The sequence below is a fragment of the Bacidia gigantensis genome, assembly GCF_019456465.1.
Source record: "Bacidia gigantensis strain McMullin 20006 chromosome Unknown contig_231, whole genome shotgun sequence".
Taxonomy (NCBI): domain Eukaryota; kingdom Fungi; phylum Ascomycota; class Lecanoromycetes; order Lecanorales; family Ramalinaceae; genus Bacidia; species Bacidia gigantensis.
This window is the reverse complement of record NW_025408598.1, coordinates 942,992-964,814: the sequence shown is the minus strand read 5'-3', so window position 1 is coordinate 964,814 and position 21,823 is coordinate 942,992. Positions and strand designations below refer to the sequence as shown.

At 49.1% G+C, this 21,823-nt stretch overlaps 9 protein-coding genes across 9 annotated transcripts; 3 read left to right on the top strand and 6 right to left on the bottom strand.

The window, feature by feature from the left end:
* Positions 1 to 271: 271 nt before the first annotated feature.
* Positions 272 to 615, top strand: KY384_004305 (uncharacterized protein; the record flags this gene model as incomplete). The annotated part of the gene is made up of 2 exons (XM_044812811.1): positions 272 to 338; positions 422 to 615. The coding sequence occupies 2 exons, from the start codon at positions 272 to 274 to the stop codon at positions 613 to 615; spliced, it is 261 nt and encodes an 86-aa protein (XP_044670231.1).
* A 204-nt stretch (positions 616 to 819) lies between these two features.
* On the bottom strand, positions 820 to 3,030 carry KY384_004304 (uncharacterized protein; the record flags this gene model as incomplete). Its single annotated transcript, XM_044812810.1, has 3 exons — positions 820 to 2,070; positions 2,121 to 2,389; positions 2,436 to 3,030. The coding sequence occupies 3 exons, from the start codon at positions 3,028 to 3,030 to the stop codon at positions 820 to 822; spliced, it is 2,115 nt and encodes a 704-aa protein (XP_044670230.1).
* A 680-nt stretch (positions 3,031 to 3,710) lies between these two features.
* VPH1 (H(+)-transporting V0 sector ATPase subunit a) lies at positions 3,711 to 6,509 on the bottom strand (the record flags this gene model as incomplete). Its single annotated transcript, XM_044812809.1, has 5 exons — positions 3,711 to 4,051; positions 4,101 to 5,901; positions 5,957 to 6,192; positions 6,242 to 6,320; positions 6,381 to 6,509. 5 exons carry the CDS (start codon positions 6,507 to 6,509, stop codon positions 3,711 to 3,713), a joined length of 2,586 nt encoding a protein of 861 aa, XP_044670229.1.
* Positions 6,510 to 7,627: 1,118 nt separating this feature from the next.
* Positions 7,628 to 8,590, bottom strand: KY384_004302 (uncharacterized protein; the record flags this gene model as incomplete). Its single annotated transcript, XM_044812808.1, has 1 exon — positions 7,628 to 8,590. The coding sequence occupies one exon, from the start codon at positions 8,588 to 8,590 to the stop codon at positions 7,628 to 7,630; it is 963 nt and encodes a 320-aa protein (XP_044670228.1).
* A 4,501-nt stretch (positions 8,591 to 13,091) lies between these two features.
* Positions 13,092 to 14,327, top strand: NCS6 (nucleotidyltransferase; the record flags this gene model as incomplete). The annotated part of the gene is made up of 1 exon (XM_044812807.1): positions 13,092 to 14,327. The coding sequence occupies one exon, from the start codon at positions 13,092 to 13,094 to the stop codon at positions 14,325 to 14,327; it is 1,236 nt and encodes a 411-aa protein (XP_044670227.1).
* A 412-nt stretch (positions 14,328 to 14,739) lies between these two features.
* KY384_004300 (uncharacterized protein) lies at positions 14,740 to 16,412 on the bottom strand (the record flags this gene model as incomplete). The annotated part of the gene is made up of 2 exons (XM_044812806.1): positions 14,740 to 14,950; positions 15,109 to 16,412. The coding sequence occupies 2 exons, from the start codon at positions 16,410 to 16,412 to the stop codon at positions 14,740 to 14,742; spliced, it is 1,515 nt and encodes a 504-aa protein (XP_044670226.1).
* Positions 16,413 to 16,891: 479 nt separating this feature from the next.
* On the top strand, positions 16,892 to 17,763 carry KY384_004299 (uncharacterized protein; the record flags this gene model as incomplete). Its single annotated transcript, XM_044812805.1, has 2 exons — positions 16,892 to 17,083; positions 17,143 to 17,763. 2 exons carry the CDS (start codon positions 16,892 to 16,894, stop codon positions 17,761 to 17,763), a joined length of 813 nt encoding a protein of 270 aa, XP_044670225.1.
* A 400-nt stretch (positions 17,764 to 18,163) lies between these two features.
* KY384_004298 (uncharacterized protein) lies at positions 18,164 to 19,004 on the bottom strand (the record flags this gene model as incomplete). Its single annotated transcript, XM_044812804.1, has 2 exons — positions 18,164 to 18,804; positions 18,992 to 19,004. The coding sequence occupies 2 exons, from the start codon at positions 19,002 to 19,004 to the stop codon at positions 18,164 to 18,166; spliced, it is 654 nt and encodes a 217-aa protein (XP_044670224.1).
* Positions 19,005 to 19,522: 518 nt separating this feature from the next.
* On the bottom strand, positions 19,523 to 21,717 carry KY384_004297 (uncharacterized protein; the record flags this gene model as incomplete). The annotated part of the gene is made up of 5 exons (XM_044812803.1): positions 19,523 to 20,552; positions 20,606 to 20,934; positions 21,059 to 21,189; positions 21,225 to 21,378; positions 21,427 to 21,717. The coding sequence occupies 5 exons, from the start codon at positions 21,715 to 21,717 to the stop codon at positions 19,523 to 19,525; spliced, it is 1,935 nt and encodes a 644-aa protein (XP_044670223.1).
* Between the last annotated feature and the right edge of the window lie 106 nt (positions 21,718 to 21,823).

Sequence of the window (21,823 nt, the reverse complement as noted above, 5' to 3'; positions counted from 1 at the left end):
TCTCGGTTCGAAGAAACCGTGTACGGTAGCTCTCGGATCTCGGATCTGATAGCATTAGACTTCCGCGTCGGCCCGTCTGATCCAGATCTTGGGGTGTGGCGAGTGTCATGGAGCCGCAATGGTAGTGATGTAATTGATACATATATATTCTCATCGAAACTGTAGTATACGTCCCCTTTACGTGACACTTTACCTCCATTGATCATTCCTGCCATAAATATTAATCCTTCGTCTTATTCGCAGCCAACCTTCTACTTTTTCTGCAACTATCATGCCTCACTCAAAAACACCTGGTGGCCAAGCTGCCTCGGCGAAGTTCCTTAAACAAGAAGCTCAAAGTGAATAGCTCTCATTTCACTTTCCCCCTGACCACTACCTCGTTATTTCATAAGGTGGTCAGTTGGTTGACTTCGTTGAACAGAGCACGGCGAAGGTGCCACAAATGCAGCAGGTCACACCGATGGAAAGCAACCTGGAGAGGCATCGGTCGCATCAGATTCAGGGAATGTTGGCGTGGGTATCGAAAAGGGGACAAATCAACCAGGCGAGAAGGGAATTGGAGGGCCAAATATCGGTCCTGTGCCAGAAAGTCTGAAGGAGACGAGAGGCGCATAGGACGTATCTAGATGTTCACTGTGAGATGTAAAGGGGGATGAGATCTCAGCCATTAGTTATGACAAGATGACGCTTTGTCCATCACCTGTTACTGCCGTCATGATTTGCTTCATGGGGTATCCATCAGCTAAAACACCGCCATGAACGCCGCGCACTGGGTAGATAGCCTAGCAAGGCTCTCCAAGGGATTCATCAATCAAGATTTTAAGTTTCCTTCCTCCCCTCTGAGTTCTCGGGGGTTTCCCTATCACTCTCCGCATCGTCCATCGTAAGCTCAAATATTCCAGCCCCGTTGTTCTCCTCACTTTTGCGCCTTTGCTTGCCCCTCTCCCTCATCGCTCCTCTAATCTTCTTCGACACCTCATCTAGCCCTTCCTTAGAATCAAGCGTGCTGAAGCGCTGTAATGGGAAGCTACTGCTGCTCATGAGCCCACCGCTAGAGTTGCTGCGACTTCTGCTCCGGCTCGGAGGTCGAGAAGCGAACAGGCTAATGCTACCAAGGTTATGCAGGGACTCATTGCGAGGCAGGTGGGCTAAGTTAGATGTACCACCTCCAATGCTAGCGCTGTTGCTGTGTCTAATTGGTGGAGAAAATGTTGGCTGCCCAGGAGGAGGCGTGCGAGTATAGGTGGGCGTTTTAGGCGTGCCCGTCTCCTTGAAGGCGCCCAAATCATGGAAAGGGTCTGCGACGATACGCGTAGAGTCGAAATCTGGGAACATCTCTGGGCCCAGGGTGTTGATCATGTCGGTGACTTTTTCAGCGAGAACCTCCCGCCTTTTTCGCAGTCTAACAAGGGTATTTGCTGAGCTAGGATTGAGAGACAAAATTAATGGCCGGAGCGATTTGAAGATGTCCATCCCAATCTCTCCAAATCGGAGCGCTGCAAATGTGATGCTGATAAAAAATACAATACTAGGAATTGGGACAAACCAAAGTGGCACCCATAGGGGTACGTATCCCTGAACGCGGTTTTTGTAGGTCCAGTAGGTAAGAACCGCCGAGTAGAATGCATAGAGGGATGGTGCAAGCGCCATAGAAACGAGCAACTTCCACGTTGCTATGACGTCTCGACCTTCCAGCTTGACTGTCGATGCAGCGAGGGCTTCGCGAGACTTCTTGATGGAGATCAGCTTCGAGGCGGCGAACACTGGAGCAAATAGAAAAAGCCCAGGAACTGTTCCTAAGGCTAGCACAGCTAATTTGCCAGATCTATAGAACAGCGAAACAACTACCTTGATCACGGAAAACCGCGCGTACTCGACTTGATGGTCGCGAACTCCGAGTCGCCATAATTGCTTATTGTACTCGTTGACAGACTTCTTGAGGTCGATGATGCGAGGATCATCCTGATAGTGAGTATACCCTTGTACAAGCCTTCGATTCAGCTCGACGACCATAGGTAAGGGAAGCTTCTTGCCCGGGGGATTGTATAGCCTTCGAGCTGCGTGTATCATCTAGAAGAATCAGCCAGTGCCATCTTACCACGTGAGTGAAGTCGAATTACCATCAGCGTCTCGTAGTCAGGAGTCGTCACAGTGACGGTCACGAGAGCTTGGTAGACTAAGTCGAGTAATCTGCCTATTGCATCGCGTCTTTCGCCTTTCTTGTACAGTTCAACATATTCCACTGGAATTTCGACAGGATTACCAAACTCAACCACAGCCCGGGACCTGAACTTGTGGGCATGAAAATAATTCATCCCACAAGGGACAATTGTCAGACCCGAATCTGGGTTTGCGGCTAGTGAACCAAGAGCCATAATGGCAACCCCAGCTAAGCAAACTTCAGCCTTTTGATCTCTTTCAACAAGAAAATTTACCTTTTAAGGGTAGCAGCTCTGTCCGGTCATGGCTTCCTCCCTCGGGAAATATGCCGACGCATCCACCAGCTCGCAAGCGGTCAAAGACCGCATCATACACCTTGCTTTGATCTACTTTCGGCGCGAATTTAAAGTTTATCCCCTTGAATTGGTTGCTTGCCTCAACATTTGAACGGTCACCTGATGAATCAAACGGCCGACCGGTGAGCTGCTTCAGGGCTACCTCCTCCTTGAAGTCTTTCTTCAGCCGTAGTTCTTGGTCGCTCATGACCTCAAGTATTTCTGCATTTGCGGCGTTCCCATTGATGGATGGCAAGACGATCAATCCGCCAATTTGCGCCTCGCTTTCGAATCGCGTTCCCACCCCTCTTATTAGTCTGGAATCGTTGGTAGGATCGGGTGCGTATACCCTCCCACTTGCAGGCTTTGTGCTGTCAAGTGCTCTTCCCACAGGCACGGCACCAACGATTCGCGCCGCGGCCCCGATGAACTTCCGCCGCATAGACTTTTCAGCTATGAGAAAGGCAAGGCGTCGATGAGCTTCAGTGCGGATAACGCGCATGAGGATGAGCGGGTCAACAAACTGCGAAGTCATTAGGCCTTTCCTCCGGAATATCGCATGACGACCTACTTGATTTGCATGGGGCGCTGCAACAAAAATAATTGGACCTCGTCGAGGTACCTTCCATGACCCTCGAGGATGAACTTCACGGAAAAACAAGTCTACAAGCACAGAAAATGACCAAAGGAATAGGTCATAGAGCCATGTAGTCATTGGCACAAGCTCCTTTGATCTTGCCATGTCTCGACTCAGGTTGCAGCTACGTCAGACAAGCGCACATGTCTTTCGGGTGCAGATTTCAAATTTCGAAGTGTCCGTTTTCATGGCCTGAAGACGCATCCGCCGATTTACAGGCTCTCTAGAGTTACACAAGCTTCCAATGGTTCGGTGACGATAGGCTAGACTTATTTCCAAGGAAGATGAAGTAGTCACCGCGTGCTCATGAGGTTCATCCAAAGAGACCGATGTTGTGATAATCTGCGTCACAGCTCAGATCGCTGAGAGCGAGTAAGGTACGGCAGGGCGGAGGCTAAGAACGCCAAGCTTTCTGGGGTAATGCACGTTATCGGGAAGCGAACATGTGGAGATCTCAATGCTCCGACAGCGTCTACGAAGAATACCGTAGATACATGGGAGCAGCACCTTACAACGTGACACAATGTGAGCTCACATACCATGCTCCTATACATTAAGCGCTATGTCTACACACTAACTCAGCCTCCTTCTTCCTCCTCTTCCAGTAACAGCTTGAAACTGAATGGCTCGAACGCGATGCCGTCCCCTATAAAGTGCTTGCTCATAGCTTCTACCCAATGCAATCGTAAACTGTGCAACATTGCGCTCGTTCCTTCCATCACACATAGGATAGCTATGGTCAGGAAGAACCAGACGAAGAAGAAGGCCACTGTTGCGATGACTCCGATAGCCCCGGTCATCCCGAAGGCATTCTCCAAAGTCATACTCCAGAGAACCAGCGAAAGCTGTTGATGGGCCAAAGACAAGGCCCAAAGACGGAGGTAAGAAGCTGTGTGCGATACGGTATTCAGACAGAATTCTATGGCAATTAGCGTTGCAGTACTTCCAAAAAGGGAAAATTGCCTCACCTATCGTATGGATAGTCTGGTGGATCATGACCTCCGAAAACTCGAATTCCTCATGCTCTTCATCCCCAATATCTTGCGTGATCATGGCGGCAGCTTCGTTGTCAGAGCCCATGCTGTCCCTGCCACCATTCATGGTTTGCCCATCCTCACCCTCTTCGTCAAGAGCACTGAACCTTGAGGTCTCACCTATACCTCTGTACCCGAGAGCGCGGGCTCTGTTGTGCTCTCGACGAAGGTATAATGGCTTCAGCAATAGGAGAATAGGAACACAAATGACTGCAATGAGGAGCAAGATGACCTGCACTGCTTTCTGGCCTGAATAAAGTTGCTCCTTGGGATCGACTACTCCTGGCTGGAGGAACATATAGATTAGCGTGTTGAGCAGTCCAGGAGGATTCTTAGGTTCTCCGTTCGCCGGGTACCAGTCAATCGACCATTTATAGATGATGCAAAAGACCAGGTAGCCAAATATTGATTGGAAGAACACCATGCCAGGTACAAAGTTGCCCCAAATGTCGATTGGTGACTTGAAATGGCGAGCGTTCAGGAACGAGAGACACAGAGAATAGGTCATATGAGACCATCCCATCAGGATACTCAATTTCATTTTGAAGCTGTTCGAGAACAGAAGCTCGTTCTCAGTTCCGTGCCAATTCCAGTCAAGGCCAAAAGGATAGCGATAATTACCTTTCAATTGTGCCTCGACCGAGTCTCCCTCTTTGAAGTCGGATGGCCATTCCCATTGACTCGGAAATAAAGATAAGGCCTTTGAGAATGCATCGTTGTATATCAGTCCAGTGTAAATAGAAAATATTCCAAACATAAGCATGACGAAACGTCCATAGAATGCCATGGAGACCAGCTCGTTCAGTTTCGTTCTTGACATTGGCTTTTCGAAGTAGATCATAGCCAAAGCGGCGCAGGTTAGGATAAATCCGTGACCAAGATCACCAAACATCACTGCGAAAAGGAAGGGGAACGTCACAATGGTTGGAAGTCCTGGATTGACTTCGGTGTACTTGGCGGTTCCGTAAGCATCAATGATCGTCTGGAAGGCTTCCGTAAATCGGTTCTTCTTGTTGTAGGTCGGCGGGGTCTTGGAAGTTCGAATTTGATTGACGATGGTGGGCACCGTCATGCCGGCTCTTTCATTGACGTCTTGGAGGGTGGACTTGATGAGTGGTAGAGAGTTGGTTGGTACCCATGCTTCAGCAACCAAGGTCTTGCGAGCTTGATCGTAAGAGCAACGATTTAGCGTCTCATATACAGCCTTTTCCTTCTTAGTAATTACTAACCAAGCCGAAAGGCTTCTTGCTATTTGCGTAAGTTCAGCGTCCAAGGTGCGTTTCGTGTTGCCAAGAACGCTGCCCAGATCACTCAGTCGGCTGTTAACTTCATGAACCTGATCACGACGAAGCTCGCTATTGTCGTCAACGCTGTATAAGTCAGCACCTAGTGACTCCGATATTTTGCGGATTTTGGCAATGATTTCCTTTCCATGCGCAAAGATGACGAAAACGTTCTTGTAAACCTCTTCATTGCTAGCGGGATCGAGTAGTGGCTTAGGGATCTCAGCTTGATTCATATACAGATTACCGCGAAGGGTTCGCCACAGAATCCGCTCGAAAGCAGCATTTCTAGAACGGGGTATGACCCCAGATACGAATCCGATGTTCATGGCCGACAAGGTCTGGCCCGAGGCATCGCCATTCTGACCTCGAGCTTGCTGTTCGACGTCCTGAAGTAGCGGGGCTTCGTCGTTGTCGGTTGATTGTCGAATCTCCTCAACATTACCATGTGCCTTTGATTTCAGTTAGCTGGTATCATAATTATCTTATATTCTTGAGCTGTACTACTCTGTCAAAGAAGCTTCCCGCTTCGGTAAGAACCCATCGCCATTCTGTAAGCTCAATTTCTCGCCTCTTTAGGGTTTCGTAGCTATCGTTCAAAGATGCAACTCTCTGCTCGAGGCCTTGGCATTTGTCGGCAAGCTCATCGATCTCTGATGCTGAAGGGGCGGCAAGCATGTTTGGTAGCTCATATCGAGGACGCACGGGAATCGACTCTTTTTCGATTTCTGCCTTAAAGTACCCTAGTTCAATTTTAGATAGAGTATCTCCTTGTTTTGCAAGTTCACGTACGTAACTGCCGTTCAACATTGTCTAATCTTCGAATCTCTTGCGTGAAAGTCCTTTGGAAAGCTGTAGTGTTCGAATTGAGCTGCAAGATAACCCGCTTAGCCACATTGTCTGAAACTCTTGCAAGGAGATCTGCACATACATCTCGAAATTGAACTTCTCCTATCTCGCCCAACGCACTGACAACTTCTCTTCCTATCTCGTTCGCAATGTATAGCTGCGTAAGAGACATGTCCGCCGAGCGGAAGAGTGTGTCTTTTGGGACCGCCATCTTGAAAAGCCGTCAGACCGCAATCTGCGGACAAAGAGGTCTGCGAGCAGAGTCTATCTATGCCCGATGACTTGAAAAAGAGTGCATGGGCTTTCGAGAGATGGTAAGGACACCGAGGAGACGGTGATCATTGAACGTAGGGGACTAGCACATAGTCGTAGGTAGTCTTGGATTTGATGATGGTCCACGACCTCAGGGATCACTTGCGCTTTTCGAGCCTAGCTCGCCAAGGCCAGTACACAGGGCTTTTCTAATTGAGAAATATCTTAACCTCTTCGGGAGTTAGAGATTTTGGCCTTGCTGTGAAGTTTAGTATGGCGTATTGCAACAGCAATGCAGGGTTGCCTGCAAGTCATGTGCGAATCCTGTATTGTAGAAATAAAACTTCTAAATCATAATGGGCTGTGATGAGTGGCTATCATTGTGACTTCCAGAAAGGAGGTCAGAATGTTCAGCGCGAATGGCTCAAGTGGTCGAAAAATCAGATAGAGTATTGATGGAACTGCTATATACTGAGTGCTTAACTTCTTACAGTGATTACACATGCTCCGTACATTTCTCCGTCGTCGTGGGATCATCATGCTCGTCGCTTTCAGCTCGGTACATTGTCAAGGCCTTGCCCGTTCCTCAGTAAGAAGAACCACCAACCCTGCTGCCGGAAAGAATGCGTCTTTCGGAGATGAGCCCAAAAACGATGATAACAGATGGGACCCACAAGATCGAAAATCACCCCCACACTGCAGACGATTAAGCTTGATCTCTCTCCACTTCTTTTTACTTTTGTAAGGATCCCCTACATCCAATTTCTGAACGCCTGATAGCACCATAGCCAAAAAAGCAAAAGGATGGATATCTCAAACTTTTCTGGTTTACGTTAGACGGCGTAAACACAATCGCCGCCCTTGTCATAAGCGTGTCGCTCAAGCAACAAGGAAAAGGAGAGAACAAGTCGTACAAGTCGTTATATTCCATACGTTCAAAGGTATTCGAGCGGTAGGAGCGTATGTGAGATAGCTGATTAGAAGACAGGTGATTGGCACCTTAGGTACTCTATTCCCGAGGAAGTCGTTGCTGAGGGGCTGATCTTTCTCGGCCGATTCGACGCAAGCTCAAAAGGATCAGCTCCATCCATAGGTAGCTTCTGGCATTTGTGTGTAGATGTTGTCTTCCATCTTGAGCTCCTTATAAGCGTCCAATGGGTCTATGTAGAGGCTAACGCCTCGAGCTTGTGACATATTGAATAAATCATTATGAGCAGGATTGTTGTACTCCTCGAGGGGCAGACTATGTGGTTCCTGATACTGAGCGTTGGATAGCCCGGAGGAAAAATGAGGTAATTGTTGGCCTGGAGCAGGAGTACGCGGCATTTCTTCACGAAAATCTGGTGGTGTCTGGTTGTATTGCGGGGTTGGCGTGGAATTGAAGTTCTGCTGAGACTCCTGCGTATATGGTCCTTGTCGGGGATCATCTAGGATTATATCGTGCACGGGCTGGAGACTTGGTCGGCGGATGGGCAAGACTTGCTGGAAATGAGTTGGCACAGGGCTCGTATTGTTGAGATCTTGCACAGAGAAACTCGGATCCGAAGAGATACTATGAGGACTATCATGAAGCTGCTGCGCCTGCCACATGGCAAGATCATCACCGTGTGAGCGTGGAATCTGAAGTGGTAACATGTTGGCTCGACCACCATAACCTACTGCGGCGACATGCCCACTTAAGGCAGGATCGGTCATATTTCGCTGTGAAGCGTGAGACGCCGAACGCTCAAGCTTGACTGTGTGGCCTTGATGATTAGTGGCCAAGTTTGCGCCTGATTGAGTATGGGCTGCTTGGGTCGAGCGTTGAGCTGTCTGGGCTGGCAGTCGCCAGAGGTTCGCATTGTAGTTGCTGGCTGCTGCATTGTTCGTCGGTTCCAATTTGACCGTGGAATCAATCAAGTAGTCTGCTGAGCCACCGGAATCTGTGCCATCCTGTTCAACAGAAGGGTCATCCTCGGACGGTTCGACGTCTGAGTAGTCTGCGTCCTCGTCATGGTCAAGCGACTCCGCCGGATGCTCTTTCCGGAAATGCTTGGTCATTGTTGTCTTGCGGCAGAAACTACAGGACGTTAGGCCGCGCTGACTCACGTGCGTTTGGCAGTTGTTGCTTACGCTTTCCGACATTGGGTATTTTTGCAGATATAGGGCTTGTCATTGGTATGGATTCGACGATGCCGGGCAAGGCTAGATGACTGCGAGGAGGTCAGCAAGAAGGATTTCAGGGCTTGGAGAGAGGGAAGGGCCGCACATCAGAGAAACATTTTCCGCAGTTGGTGTAAGGGCACTTGTGAGGTTTATCGCCAGTGTGTGTCCTTCGGTGGACAGTCAGAGCACTGCGCTGGATGAATGTCTTCTCGCAAGGTTTATAGTCGCACGCGTAGGGTCGCTCATTTGTGTGTATACGATAATGGCGCTGCAGGTCAGACTTGCGATTGAAGCTCTGGAAATGAGGACGTGCAGGTCAGCATCTGTGGGTATTCACAGGTGTCGTATTTGTCAGGGATGGTGCGCTCACTTTGGGACACCCTTCGTGCCATTGGCACTGAAAGGGACGTGCCGGTGGTGACGCAGTCGAGGCTCTGCTCTTGGTGGGAGGATTCTTGATCACTCTGTCGACCATTGTAGCTGGTGTTGGCGCACAGCTGGGACCTTCGAAGCGATTGCTCGGGTTGATGAAGGAGTAGCAGGTGAGTAGCTTCTGATGGGGACCAGGATTTTGCGGGGGGATCGGCAGCTTGGTGTGACGGAAGGGAGATGCTAGGGAGGCCGAGGGGGCCTTGGTGGCTGGTATAATTGGGCAAGCACAAATTAAAGTAATGAAGTAGTAATCCTTCGGGGGGTGCCGAGTGGCTTAGAAGGGATGGAGGAGCGAAAGGGTCTTGAAGGTTGATTGAGGGTGAGCGTGAGGGTGATTGAGGAATTGCCAGTAATTTGCCCTCTTTAGGACCAGGTGGACAGGCAGGACCGAGACTCGTTCGAAACAGGACAGGATTGTGACAGAAAACGGCGCACTGGGCTCGGTTTATGTAGTGGGCGACGGCAGATTGGCAGTGAGGGCTCTTCTCTTGTATTCTGCGACGAAGGCGCGGTAGTTGAGCTGTCAATGGCTGTTACGGGTTTTTGGAAAATCTGGGGTAACATGGGTCATGATGCGTAAAAGAAGCGTTCGAAAGCATATAAGAGAGTTTTGCAGCATTTTCCGACCATAGGAGGCGGGCCTTCGAGCCTTCCTCCGCTCGCTTTCTCCATCAATTGACCCAGAGCAGCAATAGAGAGGGTGACAAGGCTAAAAAGGGGTCACTATCAGCGGATATATCCCTGTAGATTATGCAGGCTGTCCTGCACGCGCACTGCTCCTGGCCCTGACGTCTCTACATACACATTATTATTTCCCCTTCACTTGCTGGCTCTTGCCGAACAGTCGCAGCTCAAGGTTAGATTGACAGGACCCACCGCGACGGGAATTCAGGACTTCAGGATGGCACGAAGATAATAATATCACCTGGCCTTTCCGTCTCCGGGGACGCGGGTGTCTCCTCCGACAAACCTGCCCTCACGCCTTCACCGCGGCAAGAGGAAAAGACAGCTCCCTCTCAGAGAGCCGCCAGATCCACCGATGCTTCGATGCTGCTTCATCGGCGTGATGGACACCGTCTGAAGGGGGTCTAGGAAGGCTCAGCTCATTAGCGAATGCCTATTCTACGAAGGTTCGATCAGGCAGGTACGCTGCGCAATCTTCTGCATCTGTTATTGGGGTGGGAAATCGAGTGCTATCTAAGTCAAAGACAGCGGTGCGGAGAAAAAGCAAACCCTGACCATCTGCAAAGTAATCCTACATCTCAGGCATGTCAGCTTCGTAACATTGTTAAATTCGCCGTGAGGTTGCCGACGTATCATTTCCTGCTTGCAACCACCAGCTTTCTGCGTTTTGGGGACTCATCGGCGACGCGGCTGGGACCCGTATCAGGCCTCGAGAACCGCTTGAACGATGGTGTGATAGCTATTGATGGAGCATTGTGGGACGTTGCCTGCTGAAACATTACGATACTGCAACGGCCTCTGCGGCTGCAGCACGTACCCTTATGCCAGACCAATCCCGACAAGATGTCACGTCAAGGCCGCCAGCAACTTCGCGTAGAATCCGCCGACTCATTGGTGAACGTGTTCGAGCTAGCTCTGTGTGGTGGAGAGAGATGCAAACACAGGTTTGACTGATTCTGCGCATGGAAAGGGCTCTTTTTGCAGCATCTCCAAAGTATCGAGGTCGGCTCACTCAAGGAGCTGCCTTGATTGGACCACATGCACGCAGTTCATTGGACTCTCTCTTTGCGAAAGTGTCCTATAGATGCGGCAATACGAGAAAGGAAGTTTTTGGGCCAATAACCCACAAATGATAAGCCTAGCAAGCCAAATATGGAAATTAACCGTCCTTTAGACTTGTGAGGAGTTCTGTTACGGGGGGCTTTGTCTCAGACATGGTGAAGCAGCCCGGCAGTATGAAAGAAATGCTGTAGCGCGGGGCGTGTGGAAAGCGAGGTGTACGGTCATCAGGCCTGAATGGAAATAGAACGCCAAACATTTCAGACCGTGTGTCCCTTTTTTCGCAGACAAAAAGTGTCATGATTATGGTATTGCAGGGTCGTGCAATCTAGCAGCATCAAATGTATACAGAGTTCGGCGGAATATTGAGGGCCAGTAGACTTATACGACGGTATTGCAGGGGAATATGCATGATATCCTCCTGGATTGCGTCACGACTTCTGGGTCACGTAGACCCACTGTCTTCTGATAGCCGAACACTTCGAAGACGAAGATTCAGATTTCCGCCTGTTCAGTTCGGATTTCTGGATCGACTTGATCTGAGTTTCATATACCTCGAGAGGGAAATCGCACCGGGAGAGATTGCGCAAAAAGTAGAATGGGAGCAGGCGGAAGGGCCGAATCTGCAGCATCTGCACGAATGCTTTACCAAGTCGGGATAGCTTGATGCACGCACGGTTGGGGAATCTCTCGAGCCACTCCAGCAGGGAAGAGAGACTTGGCAGCGTGCTCTGTTGGCGACCCAATGACAAGGCTCTCTTTCACCCCGAAACTTGTTGTAGTCTGTCGCAGACCATTCGTTTTCCCTGGACCAGCTCGTATGTAAGGTGAACACCAGTTAGATGCAGAGACTTTTAACCAATGCATCCATTGCAGACTGTCCATCTCGTCCCATGTGCCAAGGTTCATTCTCAAGCCCATCGAACTCATGAGCTGCGGGAGTCTCTCAGGATACCGCCAGCTCTGATGCTTGATACACAGCACAGATTTGGCCGGACCGTACCTTGCAGATCGTAATTGTTGAAACAGCCGCGCGACGTTGCAAGTGCAGCATAGGGTGCCTGGCATGGTGAAGATGGTATGCTAGAACCTTCTCGATTATTATTGCCCCAGTAGTACGAAGGAACAGTCAAATCCCGGCATGTGTAACTGACTAACTATAGCTTATTGTAATTGTGTCCATGTCTTTTCGCAATAGCTCGGTTGGCCGTCCTGACTTTGGGCGTAGGGTTCCACCCTTACTGCGAGGCTGAAGTGTCAAAGTTAAATGTAGTGGGTAGGTAGAAAGCAGTCGCAAAATGCGGAGCCTGAGAATTGGTGAAGCTACTCGGTGCTGAACATTATGAATAGAAGGACTAGTGGTGCCTAAAAGCAGTATCCGACGATTGCTTTGACCCCAGGATCCACCCTGTACACCCCTTGGAATAGATATGAAGGCGCACGGACGGATCCGTGAGAAGGGCGATTCGGGCAATCACCTTTCGCCGACTTTATACTAATTTTGAGTCTCAAACAATACGACTTGAGAACCCACAAGCCGGCTCCCCCGAAGGTGGGTTCGTGCTGCAACACGGCGAAAGGCAGCATATGCGGAGCTTTGATCTCGAACATCATCTAAGATGTTGCCATGCGAGATATTGGTGGATTATGTGCAAGTAGGTAATCGGCCAGCATCTTCGCTTGCCAGCCACGTCAACGTGGACCCAGCGCTGAGGTCCTGGATCCTTGTCATCGGCATTTGTACCCCTAAATACGCATAATCATCGAGACGGCGGTCGATGCAAGCCACATGCGTGTCAGCCTGTCGGCACAACAAGAACCATCCTTTCTACGTCAGGCTGTTGTTTGGGCTTTTTATTCGAGGGAAGCTGTATGAAAATGACTTGTGCTCTCATCGATCTCCATTAGAAGAACATCCACTTCATACACCCTACCAATACCGTATGCATTTTGCTCTGGTGGCCTTCGTAATCCTTAGGTCTGATTCGTGTTTTCAAATTCGCCCAAGGTCTTAATATTTGTATTTTTCAACTTGAGCACTCTGCTCTAATATAAGATTTAATTGTTGTACAGTGATTGATAGACTAGCATGAATGACGGCTGAACAAGTGAGCAAGTAGAGCGCAATGGCAATATTGATATATTTGATGCCAAGACTACTTAACCTTAAAACAAACGAGTAGTATCTTAAACCTCAAACTTCTATATACTAAAGGTGATCATGCCTCCAATACCGTGCACGAAATGCGATTCTGCGCGCGCAATCATCATTCGCCCAAAAGACGGTCAAAAGCTTTGCAAGTCTTGCTTTCTCAACATTTTTGAGGCTGAAATACATGAGACAATCATCGCAAATTCCCTGTTCTTCCCGAACGAGAGAGTAGCAATCGGAGCGTCAGGGGGAAAGGACTCCACTGTGCTCGCATCTGTTCTCAAGACGCTGAACGAGCGGCATAATTATGGGCTTCAGCTTGTTCTGCTCTCTATCGATGAGGGTATCAAAGGTTACCGAGACGATAGCCTAGAGACAGTGAAGCGGAATGCAATACAGTATGACATGCCTTTACGTATTGTGGGGTACAGCGATCTTTACGGCTGGACTATGGATCAAGTGGTCGAACAAATTGGCAAGAAGGGCAACTGCACGTACTGTGGTGTCTTTCGCCGGCAAGCGCTTGATCGGGGCGCTGCTAAGCTTGGTATCAACCATGTGGTGACAGGGCATAATGCCGATGATATTGCTGAAACTGTGTTGATGAACCTCTTGCGTGGTGACCTACCGCGTTTGTCGCGGGCGACTAGTATTGTTACTGCTAGCTCTGCGAGCGACATTAAGAGGAGTAAGCCGCTGAAATATGCCTATGAAAAAGAAATCGTCATGTATGCGCACTACAAGGGCTTAGATTATTTTACGACCGAATGCATTTACAGCCCAGAGGCTTTCCGTGGAAGTGCTAGGACTTTGATCAAGAATCTTGAGCAGGTAAGACCCACCTCAATATTGGACATTGTTCGAAGTGGTGAAGACATGGCACGCTTGGTACCCGAGGAGTCCCTTAAAAAATCAGACGATAGATTGAATACCATAATCAATGGTGGTGCCAGTGGTGAAGGTGGGTGCAGAAGCTCACATGAGAAAGATAGTGGAGGGGACATGGCGGACATGGAGCAAAAGCTCTCCGAGAGCGAGGTCACAAAAAGCAGAGAATTGGATTTTACGTTGATCGGCCAGAGACACCAGCGGCAGGCATGCAAAAAGCCGAATGATGAGGTGAGGAGACCAATGGTGCAACAAGTGGGGAAATGTCAGAGTTGCGGTTATATGTCAAGTCAACGTATTTGCAAAGCCTGCACATTGCTTGAAGGTCTTAACAAGAATCGTCCAAAAACGATGATCATACCAACCGTCGAAGAAATAAGCATCACACAACGAAGAGATCGTCCCAACGAGCAATAACCCTAGGCAATAGCACAGCTCAAAATTTACTCGCCGACTATCAGGATGGACTACGCTAATTGCTTTGCCCAAACTCCTCTTTGGAGGTCTTCTGTTATATGGAAGGTCGGTGACTTGAGGAGAAGGTACTCACTGATCGTCAAGATCATGTCAAGTCCCGCTTGATTATGTAAGAGCATATCATACATGCCAGTGAGTTTGCTCATCCATTCAAGCGCAACCTCTCAAAAAGGCAGAGATGGAAAATGCGAGCGCCAAATCAGCATGCAAGCAAACACTGATCGCCGGACGGCTTCTCACCTTGCAACAACATTTCACTAGTACATATTGTCAACCAGCCCTTGTATTTTGGTCATGTGAATATGTGACACTACTTCTTTTATATAATCGGTTCCAATTTCTGAAAGCCAACTCAAGGCTCCCACCGTTCATCCCAACCTGGCAGGCGGTCATCGTAGTAACCGACAGAGCGCTGCGTTTTTATCTGAACACTTTTTCTATCATTCGCAGGGTGTTGGTAGAGTGGCAATCTTGCTACGCTTCCTCTTGGGTCCCATTTGCGCTGGATGTCTTTGACGCGGTTTTGTGTATTCGGGACCTTACCGAAAACAGGATCAGGAAATCTATCCATCATTGAAGCCAGATCAATTTGCAGAATTCTGCCTTCAGTTCCAGCAAAAAGGGTTGGAGAATACGCTGATGGACTGGACAATGTATAGACAGGTGACCTCGTATTATAGCTATGACATGCTCTGCGTGAAGGGCCGGTGCTCAAAAAGACATTCCAGCCACGAAGCCCCCTTCGAGGTCATCCTCTGGGCTGTAATATCTGAGTGATCCGCAAGCTACATTCTGGATGTCATTGTTCGTGCTGCCATGAGGCTGCAGGTCAGTTGCAAAGTACCTTCTGGAGCCCGGCACTCGAAGGTCAAAAACCTTCATGAGAGTGTCACGAGCAGCGCCTGCCACAAAACGCTCACGGCCGTATGAGACTAGAGAATAGATGGCAGAAGAATCAACAAGGTCACTGAACGTTGCGGCGATGCGATTCGCACACCGTAAATCGTGCAGGCGAACAACTCCATCGTATCCTCCGCTTAAAAAAAGCTCCCCATGCTTGCCTCCTGCTTGGTTAGACGGTGGTAGCGTGGCAAAAGAATATACTGACGTTGATTTTCGCTGTTCTCCGTGGTCTGTTGCAATTGATATGGATTGTCCGTAAGATATCAGACCCTCTTCCCTCACATTGCAATCTCCAATGTTGAGGATTTGAATGGATGCCGCAGATGGTCCATAACCCACAGCTACTAGATCATCACGTAGAAACTTAGCCACACGAGTAATACTCGACTCCTCGGAAGGTCGCAGGTTCATGTGTGTCATGGGGCCTAGATTCGGCTCCTCGGACCTGCAATCATAGAGAGCAAAAGAGTTCTTTGACAGGCAAGCGGCGAGAATACCTTCAGAATTTAATGTAGCTGATTTGATGGGCTGCTTAAAGGTATCGTATTTGGCTCGACGTTTGAATCTACGTCGCTGAGCCTCAAACGAAACGCGTGTTAAATGACCACTTGCTCTACCTATAAGAAGATTCTCAGTATCAGTACCAGAGGACTGCATCGTTTGCACAAAAGTGACATCATCCAGGCCTTCGCACATGCCCTTTTCCCGGTATACACTAAAATCTCTCCAATGATACGGTAATTCGCGCTCATCTGCTCCAGGGCTTGATGGTCGCGCAAGATTGCTTGAGCCAAAGACTACTTCAGCTCCAGCACCCCAGGCCACGACCTGGTTTCTCGAGCACCAATCACCGCCATACCAGGCTTCATGGCAACTAATCACAGGCGTGAAGCCCATGGTCTGCTTGTTACCTACTCTCTGGTTCTTTAGCCCATAGCCTGGACCAGGCCATATGGCTTTTGCAATTAGCGCCTTGCGATCCCAATTGCGAGACAGTGTTGACAAAGCGTGGGCAGCATCTTTGTAAAAGCGACCTGTGCCACCAACATACTCGATTGGCGCAGGGACCGGGACATTTGGAAAGTTGGTCTGCACAAAGACGCGGTACCCATCTTTTAGCATGATTGCATGTGCCTTTCGGCAGAGAAGTGAGAGATGGAATAAATCACATGTCGATTGAAGATGGCTGACGACCTGAGATATGAGCTCAGCAGGCAAGTCGAGAAATTTAACCATAGTAACAGCTACGATTTGCTGCAGTACAGCTCCTCGTGAGAACTAGAAAGACAGTGACAACTATCTTGGACTTGCGATGTCAAATGCCTCAGGATGAGTGATTCAAGGAAGTATGTGGCAAAACGACGACATAGCGAAGTGCCGGGTTTGACGCGCGGCTAGAGTTCGATATCTTAGGCTTCATGGAACCTTCCCTGTCGAGAGGCAACTTTGTGTCACCTTGACAAGCTCAAAACTAGTTTCGCAACCGATGGTATAATTACCGCCTTCAACATACCGTTAAAAGGACTCCGCCTAATAAGATGTCGATCAAGTGAGCCCTTCATACTTTCCCGTCTCCAGCCTAATCTCGAATGTATCATGATATGCTGAGTCTACAAAGCTGGGTGATGCTAGATGGAGCCTCGAAGGAATTTGTGCGCTTGCCTCGTGAGAGAGTCTTAATCACCTCCCCTTCTCGCACGTCACTTGCCCTACAAACACCGAATTCATATCCGGGCAAGGAACCGCTTTCAATTAAATGCAGTGACGGCAGAGCGTTTGTGACTACTCAAAGAGTATGAGTCTGACTGAAACATGGAAGGGTCGCGCCACCATTGCTAAGTCATGATCTTAGTTGGTGTATCTTCCAACGAGCCCAACTTCCCAGTTTCAATCACTTTCCGTCCCTATTCTCGCACTTCAAGATACACATGTGACGGCTCCCTTCTTCGGCCCAAACGTTTGGGAAGGCATTTTTGCGCCAACGGCTGGAGGAGGGTTCTCTACACACCATCACGTCGTCCAAATCAAGATTACATTTCGAGAAGGAGGAGCTTTTGATTATCAGTCTGCTTTCGAGCAAATCAAAGAGCAGGTTACACACGCGGCTGAAATTGCCAGAGAAAGTGGGCGAGCGAACAGGAGCGGAGCTGCGCCAATCGATGTCGACTTAGAACAGCTACCCGCTTACGAGGGTCCGGGGACCTCCAGCACAGCTTCGCAACCAGTCACATCATCTTCGTTTCAAAGCGTACCACAGCTCCAAAGACCGACGCCTATAAGCTCAGATGGCGTGACGCGAGCTACTCTGCCAAGTTATAATGGTGAAGATATGGCATCCAGGCTCGAACCAAGTACAGCAGAGCCGCTCCCTCAGCCTGACGAACCTCCACCTGGATACGATGAAGCGCAGTCTCAAAGCGTTGCAGATCGACTGGAGTCCAATCTACGAGAGCAAGAAAGTCGAGCAAAATAGATGGCAGTCTATCTGGGAATTGCAGGTCAAATGTTCTAGAGCAAGGCGTTATGGTATGGGTATCTTAATGTTTCGGATGCTATACGATCAATATACGACCCTAGACTGTTTTCTTTCACCGAATTGCGAGTCATTCCCCAGAATGAGGAAGTGCAGGCGTATCGTTGTCGGCGGTCGATGAACTTCCACCTTTTGATGGAAGGGTATTCGGATTGAATGGCAGTGACGAGACCGTTTTATTGTTTACAGTCTATTAATGCAGAAAGGCTCCAGGCTAGCAAAAGGCCGAGTATTAGACCCACAAAGACGTGCTCGAGAGGTCAGCAGAAAGACCTCTGCGTCGATTTCGTCAGATGGATTGGGACATCTGATCAATCCGAGATGCCTATTCAATTAGCATCTACTTCAGACTAAAAACCCCTTCCCTAAACCCCTTGTCTTCCTCCCCTTCCTGCGTGTCCAATTCCTCCAAATGTCCACTGCCCACATCGTACACGACCCCATGAATCTGCAAACCCCTCTCCTTCACTGCCTCAACCACCACAGAATTCTCTCTCACAACCTTCACACTAGCCCTCACATTTGCCTGCACCAATTTTGACTTCTGCTCATCCGCACTAATTCCCTCCTTCTCCCATTGCTTTACATTCTCCGCCCTCAGCCTCTTGAGCGGTGCCAGCCACGCATCCAGGATACCCCCCACACTCGCATTGCCAAGCGCAGCCGCTACACCTCCACAGCTCGTATGTCCACATACAACGACATGCTTCACCTTCAGGTTCCCGACGGCAAAGGCGAGAACTGCAGCGGAGGACAGATCAGCAGAATTGATCACATTGGCGATGTTGCGGTGCACGAAGACATCGCCGGGCTGGAGGCCAAGCAGAGTGGTTTCCGGGCAGCGGGAGTCCGAGCAGCCGAGCCAGAGGATCTGAGGGCTTTGGCCTTTGGCGAGGGTGGGAAAGAGGTCGGGTGTTGCGGAGGCGGTGTCTTGCGCCCAGGCCTTATTGCGTTGGAGGCCAAGGCTGTAGGTATCTTCTCCTGTGAGCAGGTGTCAGTCTTTCACGGGGTTGATTTTGATAGGTATGGCATGGAAGGAAGATGGCATTAGGATGGGGCTGCTGACGGTGCTGCAGACAGCGCTGGGTGATATGGAATGTTCTTTGGGGCAAAAAGCGAGGAGAAATACGACTAAAAATTACAGGTGCTTTGCGGAGGATCAGCGTACCAGTTGCGGCCATGGTGGTCTTGTTCCCGAAAAAGTTCAGATATTCGTCCCGCGGAGCCGATGACGTAGGGCTAAAACAAGGCGAACGACGATAATTTACAAATGAATACAGTGTAGGAAAAAATTTAAAGATGTCAGAAGTCAATTGGCAAGCATGTCAAACGGATTTGAAGGGTATTTATATATCCAGCAATTGAGAGATTTAAGCAGCCGGAAATCCCCTCCGGAGAGCGAACATTCAGATAGAAGCGCATTGTGGATTGCCTAACCGTTGAGCCCGTCTCTGACATCTGGCATTTGGTGAACATCTAGCCTCTCACACTAGATCATTCTGCATGCATATGAGAAACAATCTCCAAGCCACGCGAGTGCGTCGCTCAAGATTGGACCGCAAATGCTTTCCCCACCTCAGAAGGCGGGATTAGACACAGGCCTCATGCTTTGTTTCTACTGTTATCCAACAATAGCGCTCACATTTCTAACAAATCTGATTAGCAAGCTGCTGTACATGCTTCGAACAGACCCTGTCCGTCAAGTCGTAGATAATTGTCTCGTGTCGTCGGCAGCAATCCTCGCTGCGCGCTTCAACAAGCCCCGGTAGTCTCCTTCCCTGAAATAATCCCACTTGTCCAGCCCCTCCATTGTGGGCAAACGTAGACTCTCATACCCTTGCTTGATGATCTTGCTGATTTGACGAGGACTTGGATTGTTGCCCAAAGCTCCTTGTTGTCCCGCTAGCTGTACCATATCCCGGTAGTATGCTGAGACGTGGATCAGGATGTCAATAGCCCCCGCTTCCGAAGCGTTAGACGACGAATACTCGCTTGTATGACTCATGTGACCTGTAAAGACGGACCTGAAGCGTTGTAATATGTCACCGGCCTCGATTAACTTATAGAATAGGTCGTCATAGGCTGCAGGGTCCGGCAGAAATGACTCTCCTGATGTGACCGCAAGAGCTAATGTGTCAACAAGGGGTTTAAGTAAACGAGGGAGATCAGCGTCCAAGATGGCAAGACTTGAGGCATAGGTGTTTATGAATCGAAGGAAGGATATGAGAGTCTGCCACAAAAGTGCCCAGTGATAGGCTAGGTGAGTCTTGCTGAAGGCGAGGTATGAAATAAGGCGATGTAGGACATCGAGTGTAGAGATGTATAATTGAAGGTCTAGGTTACGACGAAGATTGTGATTGATTGTATCCACCAGGATGTCAAGAATAGAAGCGACTGAGGGCCTGGATTTGCTCGTTGCTGGGAGGTAGGGTTGGCGCTGTCGACAAAGGCGAACAGGGAGATTACTCTGTGGATCGCAAAGAATCTTACAGAGTTCCATATCCTCGATAATCACGCGAATGATCAAGAGACATAAAATTCCATATGTAGTCGCTCTTGACGAGCGGTAGGCATGGTGTAAGAGGTACGACATGCTAGATAGAAAAGCGCTGAATGGGCTTTCCGTCGTATTCGGCTCTGCATCCTGGCTTATCAGGCTATAGCAGAAGCTCCTGTTAGCACAAGCAAATTCGTATCCTCCCAGCAGTAAAGCAATCTTGTGATCTGGCCTGTAAAGTGTTCTTAGTACTTCCAAAGCGCAATTGAGTTGGTGTGGACATACAAGTCTCCAAAATTCGTCTGCGTTTCATCGCCTGGAGCATGATGTGGCTGTTTAGAATTTGTAAGAATACCAAGACCTACATAGGCCAAGGTGTTACTTAGGGTCCAGCCTTCTGCAATGTCATCCTGAATGGCAACATAATGATTTCGTGAGCTACGCATTGAAGCACCAAAGGCCAACACATTTTTTTGAATGATTGATTCATTATCGAATTTCTCCAGGCTTAGTCGGTATGGATTTCGAAATTCGAACTTGTTATAGTTGGCCAGGAGCCCCAACAGTAAGAAAGCTTGTGAGGCAGCCTCCACACTCTCTTCAAAGAGCACAAACTGATAACACAATAGTTCAGTGTTCGTGAAACAGAACTAGGCCATGATTGGCGGGCAGTGCGGGATTGGAGAAGAGCGCAGGCTAAGTGGCCGGAGGTTCGACCAGAACAAAAAAGAAGCTTACCTTGTTCAAAGCTAGGAGAAGATCACGATGAGTGAAATATGTGATGAGGCTGGTCTGATACGCTCCAGCAGTAAGCACCAGCGCCGTTTCAATGGCTTTTCGTCGAATGGCCGCTAATCCTCGACATTCAGCTACAATGGTCATGAGAGCTGAGTATGCGACTTACATGTCCGCCCACCATGGATTGTGGCTTCTATTGCATCTGCAAAATCAACGAAGACGGAGTCGACCTGATGCAGACCCGTCACGACATTGATAATATCGGCACTCGGGTTTGTATATCGCTTTGCAAGGATGAGGCTCAAGAAGACTATCAAAGTCTGATAAGTAAGTCGCGAGGCAATGTTCGACATCAGGTTGTCTCATACATCTAGTGCGTTCTCATCTGCAGGTGCTCGGCCTGCCTTAAGTTGGGATACAGCTTGAATGAATAATTGCTGCGACTCATGCTGGGAATTAAGCAAGTCATTTGGATGAAGACGGTCAATTCGCTGTTGCAGTCTGGATCTATCCGGACGCAATAAGAAGAATTCTCTCCAGAACCCGTCTGAAAAGGTACTATCGAGGTCATCGTCCTGAAACAATTCCTCATATAGCTGGGCTATCTTAGGCTGAAAGGCGCTTGGACGCGCTTGTTGGGTCAGGGGAGAAGGCTCCATAACTCAGGATGGCTTTGTACGACCTATTCGGCGAAAGGTTACTATGTATTGACCGAGCTACATGCTTATCGAAAAATGTTTCCAGGTAGGTACTAAGGAAGTGCGT